Genomic DNA, 7,510 nt, shown 5'->3' on the forward strand with positions numbered 1-7,510 from the left:
AAACATCGTCATTACATTTAGTATAAAGATCAGTCAGTTACATGTTTCAACAAATTGTTAGGTTAGATTGGGTATTCATGTATTTAAACTATTGCATAGCTGACTCGCACATCTAAACTCGCCTCGTCTGCGACCTTGTAGGAATGTCGCATTCATGTTGCATAGCCGCCCGCGCACATATGAGCCTAGCGACAGTGACGATCGCGACCTCTTTGAAACGTCAAAGTTGTCAAAAAAATGAAACATTATATAAAAATGCCATCAGATTCCGAGACAGCGATTATTATGTATTGAGCACAAAAATCTTCTGAAGTGGTCTATATGCACGTATATATTTCAATCTATTGATAGTATATATTGATGCGCTCATCTGTCATTTTGTTCTTTTGTTTTCAAACTAAAGTGTCACATTCCACTAATGTGCGGAATTCCATTTAGTAACATGTGTTTTGTGAATAACAACTTTGTCACATCGATGTATTCGACATTTTGCAGAGAAGACGAGTTTAGATGTGTGAGTTGGCTTAGATGCTTATAGTGTGAGAACCTGAGTTGTAGTAAACATGTTTTGTCTTTTCTTTACGCCAGATTCCGGCACGAAAGACTCTTAAATACCATCCACAGGGTATATACAACAGATCTTAACAACACTGACATTAATAACCTGGAAAAATGTGAGACAACTGTCGAACGACAGGGATTCTTGGAACCTCCACGTGGTGTCCACATGCTCTACACAAGGAGCTGATATGAACAAAGAAAAATATATTCTACTTGATTAAAATTTAAACTCCATCAATTATAAGTTTGCCATGTAGTCATATTGATTGTAGGTGCTATGCATCTATTGCCACTTCTTCAATTTGAACTAAATGAGAAATTTGTAAAATTACAGTACATATTATTGAAGTTTATGATATATTCCATTTTAGCCATCTAATTATGATGCCGAAGAGTTGCCACTGCGAGTTTTACTAATTCTTCTGGATGAAGTGTTTGAACTACGATCGCGGAATCGCTGGCTACGACGGCAGATAGCAGCACTCCTTCGTCAAGTTATCACAGCCATGTTTGCTGATGTTCTTAACAAGTAATTAAATATACACGCTTCTTAATATATCTGTTTTTTGTATCCATATCATTTAATCTATGATTATAATGCCAGCCTTGGAGGTAAATGATTCTATAGCATAAATTACATGAACATACTCAATTCTGGCATAAGCAAAAAATATCATTATGTTTGTGTCTCGACAATTGTTGGCGTCATAAATTAGTTTGGTACCGTTGGCTTCCGGGCGCAATGCGCTCTGGCAATACCAAGGCCAATTGTATTCAGTGCCCCATCCCTAGCCTGATTTTATTGATTATTTTAACAGACAATATGAAACAAAAATATCATGCTAGTAAATACGCAAATTATTACTTGTCAGAATGCAATCTCCAATAATTTGCAGTGACATTTTATTTAAGCAAATATGAGGAAAGATTGGTTTTGATTGCATAAAATATTTATTTTTCTGGCTACCAATTCGACCACACTCAAAACATTTTGGAATCACCTTTATGTGTTGTAATATAAAAAATCATGATTTCTCAATGCTTTGATCAGGTACAACCATAAAAAAAAAAAAATATAATAGTATTTATTAAATAGGTATTCATTTTTTACGTACAATCAGTCAGTACCTATACATAATATTATGATATCGTAATATTATGAGATAGCGGATCTGCAATTTCTTACGAATTAATATGATTTCATAATAATTTCAACATACAGTCGAACTTGGTTATTACAAGGAAGATGGGACCGACTGAATTTGCTTGTTATAAGCGTTACTCGTTATATCAGAGAATAGGTATTTTTAAATGAGCGGTCACATAACACAAAAAGTCGCAATTCAAATAAAAATAACCAATTAGAATTTTTCCCCGAAACAAGCATGGCATTCATAAACTACAAAAGAAGTTTTTTATTGTAATGAACGCTGATAGGTACCTACTGTTTTCACAAACCTTGGAATTTCAACCATACATGTGGATACTTTTTCAATATTGTCGGCGAAAACACAAATTTGGTAGGTACACTGACACTTAACTAGTGTCATAAACGTAGTCCGATCCCGGCAGCATCCTGTCCGGTCAGATTTTATTGCTTAGGGTCGAAATGTTTTTAAACGATCGACACATTAACAGTTTTAACAAAATTTTTGACAATATGTTAGCTTGGTATAACCGATAAGTAGCTCGTTTTAAAAGTGAATAAATGTATGGAGAAAATCATAAACTAAAATGTCAATGTTCCTCGTTACATCTGATTTCTCACTGTATCCGTGATAGTAATAACCGAGTTCGAGTGTATTATTTCATAATGCGCCGGTCAATAAATAGCGGGTCAGAATCGATTGGACATCTCACTCTATCATAAGGTTCCGTTAAAGACACATCGCACCAAATTACCGTTGTATTTATTATATTGTATCGATTCCATCATCACGAACAACTACTACCATCTTTCAACTGCAATACCTATCCTCCGCCGAACCAGAATACGACATCTTTAATAATGCAATAAATCTTAATTTTGACTGTTTTTCTAGTATGTATATATTTTTTTCCATCAATAATAATTATAATATGTTTTTGGATTTCTAAATTCAATCATAGTCATGTAAACAGTGGTGAAGGTTATACTGACTGCTGAACTTTAGAATACTTTAAACTCACTGTGCTTTCATTTATCATGCTAGTTTTCACACCTAGGTTACAAATTGAGGAGTCATAATAATATTATAATCTGTATGAAGGATATGACGTATTCTAAATTTTTGTTAATTTTTATTTTCAGGAGAATACTCAGTTACATAGCTTCCATTACATCGCCAGAAACTGTTGTTTACTGTCTCGATCATATAATGTGAGTATCTATTGTAAATATAATTTATCTAAGACCAAGCCAAGGGTGGGCATACATGAGGTCAACGAAAGCCACATTCTGGATTTTCATATATATAAAGAGCCACATATAGTCACATTCTCACGTAGTATTAAATAATACACAAATTCAAATTTAATTACATTTCTACACATATCTTGATCGATATTAAGAACTACTACAACATTTAGAAAGGAAAACTCGCGAAGATACAAGTATAATGGGGAAAGAAAATACCTATATTTGTATCAAGAGATATTGGGAGCCGCACTTAAAGCTATCCACTCACACAGAAACTAAAATCTGACGAACTGGTTGGTGATGGAACTCATAAACTGGGTAGTGACTGACGCACACGGCGATACTGAAACCTAATAATCCCATAACCTCAATTTGTCAAACCCATTGTCTTTCCTACTTCATTCTAAGCTTTTTCCGTAATATCTTTAAAGGAATATTCTGGCAGCATGTAATTAATTATACAGGCAGGAGTATTTCTCAACATCTGCTATATATTTTAAATTAAAAATCGGTTTTCCCATCTTTAACTTTTGACAACCTGACTTGTTATTGCTTGTTTAGTTCAGTTCAGTGCTACCAATTTTGGTAAGAAAATATAATTTTCCATTGAATCTACTGATATTGGTACCACTGTTTTATGGGTGACTGAAAACTGAGAGACTGGAAGACTAGCATGTCGCGTCTCTTCGGTTTCGGTCGTGGACGTTTTGAAACAGAGATTCCAGTTTTCCCGTCAACTACCACTATTGAAATATATTAGCTAGATACTGGAGTTTCAGTCTCGTCTTTTTTTGGTATTCACATGAGTGAAATCCGTGTACTTACTACCAGTGCTGGAATGGTATGTGAAGACATTTAAAAATTGGTCTGGTTTGTAAATTATTCAGATTATAATTGAATAAATTATCTTAATATTTAGTTTATATAACAAAACATCTGAAACGCTTTGTTTTGATTAGTAAAATGTTTTATTCATAGTTCTGTTTACACTTTTAAATAGTTCCGTTACCACAATTTTATTTCCGACCGCGATTGTTTATTTGGTACATTACACTTAAGTTGCTTCAAGCGTTCTTTTCAGCCATAAAACTCAACATGTCACACTCAAAATTTGATTTTGTTCTAACATACCTACCTTTATGAATATATTCTGTTAATAATTTGAACATCACTTTGTTAATTTTAGTCTTTCTCTCATTGACATCATATTTTTTTCCAGACGTCAATATTTGACCAAGGAAAATGAAAATGTACCTCGCAAGTCAGAGCCCCGCGACCTCCTAGCTAAATCTCGAGCTAGAGTAGCTGTAAAAACAGTATTTCTTTCTGCCAGACAAGGTAAAATACTTATTTCTATATAATAATATTTAAAAAATTAGAATAGTTATTTAATCATGGCTATTCAGGAATGTGGCAAAATTCTTGAGAGTAGTAACAAACTAATCTTGATGATCTATTTCTTTTATTCTATTCTTTCATAAACTTTTTAAACCACAAGGATTACAATAGGTAATACAGAAATACAAAAAAATATGTAGGGAAAATAAATATGTAAAATTGTTCTTTTCGCAATTTTCATTGCTGCTATTACCAACACAATTTTATTTCTTTCAAAATAAAATTAGTGATGGCCAGAATTAGATACCAAGTTGCAAATGTAATGTAGGTAACAAAACATGGCATGGGTACTTTTATGTTACCATGTTAAAGGGGTTAATCTTTTGACTTTTTTCCGATTCAACCTCAGAAAATAGGATTGTTAATTTTATATAAAAATAAGTTTCATTGTTTTTCTACAAGTGAGGCTATTTCAAAGTTGGCTACCTCCATTGTTACTTATGTTTGTTATATGTTAATCCTGTTGGTTAGTTAATTAGAACTAAACCAAGGTGAATTTTCTAAGTCGTTTATATTCATCAGTCGCCTTTTTTACAACGTTTTTATTAGCCCGTAGGTATTCTTGTTTGTCCAGTACAAATCTTGCAATCGATTTTTAACTAACTTTTAGAATATATCAGAACACGATGCCAATGCAATCTTTTAATACTTTTAGCCATCTTTAAGCAGAATTGAATTCATTTTCAGTTAATTCTGTTTTGTATGGAAAGTTATTTCAGAAAAATCCGTAAAAAGTAAAAGACTATTATTGGTTGCTAAGGGGGTGGTCCTAGCAACTAAATTATTAATATATACATGCGTTACTATGGAAATCAAAATGAAATGTCAAAATGACATTTCATTGTTCTAAATTTGTTTGTCTGTTTGTTTTTTATTTACTTCATATCAAGTACAAGTTTGAGCATAATAATTCAACAGAAAATTTAAAAACATTGTACTTATATAAAAAGTTCTTTTTATCTTGTAATTATTATATTCTATGATTACTTAACTTTAAAGATGAATTTTTTAATAATCTTAATGAGATTGAGGACATTTTTTTTCACTATTCGCTTTTTCTAATGGTTTACTGATATGGTTGCGGAAAAAAGGCACTGCTCTGTAGGAACTCATGGGGACATATTTTAATGAAAATTTTGGTTTATAGTGTATTTAGAATTCATCATTTTTATATTAATTGGATTTCACTGTAGGTATACTGCTATTGACAAATATAGTTATCTGTTTTGGTACTGATTACTACCACTATTCCAAAATCTTTCCACTATGAGATGAGAATATTGCATATATTGTTAGCTAAAAAAATGAAACTAGTTATGGATTTCTAGTAATCTGTCACAATTTTTTTATTTACTTTCCATATAGGTACTTACTGTTTACAAAATTTTCCAGATGCTGGGGTAAGAAAGTAAGCAATTTGGAAGGAAATAATCCAAAATTTTGTCAAAATGAAAAAATACCTGCTTGCAACATGTATCGTATTAAAACCCCACCTAAAATAAAACCATCAGACAATAAATTTTATAGAAACCTTTTCTTTAGGGTACAAAAAAGATAACTTATACAAAATCCATTGAAATTTTTTTTTATCACTAAAATATTATATGGTATGAATATTAATTTACAATGAAATTTTTAGTATTTATTTGAGAAATTTTAACCTGTTCGCTATATGAAAAAATAGCTGTAAATATCACACACTAGATGCGATTTCTATAAGCCAGTTCAAAAATACTAGTCTGACAGGATAAATGTTATATGTAATTAAGCTTGAAGGCTTTCAGTGCTCTTATCTTATTTTAGTTTTTAAATGTCTTTTCAGAGGAACTTAAGCACGTCATGGGGTCAGAAACAACTCACAGAGGACTAATAACTCTTTTTGAATTATTCCAAAATCAGATATTGAATAAAAGACTTATGTCAGTTCTTTTACAAGGTAAGGATTGCATTTGGTTTATCATTACATTATAGATTATGAATAATACATCATTATTCTTTTGTTTGATCTAGCATTTGAATACATTCGTGTTTAATTAATGAGAATAAATGAATGATTGATAATGAGCTAAAATAACTCACTGCTGGAAGACTGAATTGCCTATGTAAATTTTAATGACCATTTCAACTCATTGTAATGTATTCAAGCTGATTTTATGACAAAACTAAGCATCTTCAATAAAATTTTATCTTTTCAATTGTCTTATTGAGAGTATATGAAGCTGTATAGATGGAATAAAAACATAAAATGTCATGAAAAGGTGCTCAAACAACCTTTGCCTCTCCTGAAACAAAAAGTGAATATGACTTGGCCGTGTTTGGTAATGAACTCCTCATATAATCAAATTTTATTAATAAAAATCTTATAATTGCATACAAAGCAACCCTTTTTCAAGTACAAACAGATGTGTGATGATGTGAAAATGTATGTTTTTGACATTGTCTCATGCAATCCTCTACCCCTTTACTATAGATCTTTCGATTATGACCGCTTGAATAATGATTACTGTGGTAATTTCTTAAATTATGATTCAAATTTTACATGTAGCTGTTGATAAATTTAATAATATGCTAGGTATTTTAATTAAATGAACTTTAATAGAATTAAACTTTCAGCTAAATTCGCATAGGTTTGACGCATGCATAGTTTTTGGCATTTCGTAAGGCAATCGGGTACATTCATTGACCGGCTTATCGCACAGGCGATATTCAACTAATGAGATGTTGGCCCATTGGTATTGAGCGGTTTGCAGCCAATGACGTTTTATATTGCTATACTTTTCAAACCTTCTCGCAACCAATATTCAATAAATGAGGTGACAATTCAAATGAGGTTGTTCTACTTATAATTGAACATATAATTAATTAATAACATTGTTTCCATAGGTCTTCTTGCCACATTGTACCCGGAACAGGATATGAACACTACATTCCAGAAGCTAGTAAAAATAAAACCTATTCGAAGTCCATATGTTTTCAAAAAATGAACCTTTTTAGCAAAGTTTTTGCAATAATAATTTTTCAAGTACCTAAAAGTTACAAATATATTTTATTTTATAAGAGTTTGTTTGTTATATAGATTATACACTGCAATGTGTTCCTGAATGTTTTCTATCCTTAACCAAAAATAAATGAATGATAATTTAAACATCTTCG

At 31.5% G+C, this 7,510-nt stretch overlaps 1 protein-coding gene across 4 annotated transcripts in view; it reads left to right on the top strand.

Moving 5' to 3' along the window:
- LOC147079824 (sorting nexin-13-like) overlaps positions 1 to 7,510 on the top strand; it is a 38,286-nt gene extending 30,776 nt beyond the window's left edge. For all 4 annotated transcript variants that reach the window (XM_085944698.1, XM_085944711.1, XM_085944691.1 and 1 more), the window contains 5 exons: positions 933 to 1,090; positions 2,852 to 2,920; positions 4,179 to 4,297; positions 6,180 to 6,293; positions 7,241 to 7,510. In XM_085944698.1, the coding sequence (XP_085800824.1) occupies positions 933 to 1,090; positions 2,852 to 2,920; positions 4,179 to 4,297; positions 6,180 to 6,293; positions 7,241 to 7,341 (561 nt within the window). In that variant the 3' untranslated portion in view covers positions 7,342 to 7,510. The remainder of the gene's footprint in view (positions 1 to 932; positions 1,091 to 2,851; positions 2,921 to 4,178; positions 4,298 to 6,179; positions 6,294 to 7,240) is intronic.

Source organism: Rhyacophila brunnea, unplaced genomic scaffold (assembly GCF_057557595.1).
Source record: "Rhyacophila brunnea isolate RB1 unplaced genomic scaffold, BYU_Rbru_1.0 scaffold_1, whole genome shotgun sequence".
Classification (NCBI taxonomy): Eukaryota; Metazoa; Arthropoda; class Insecta; order Trichoptera; family Rhyacophilidae; genus Rhyacophila; species Rhyacophila brunnea.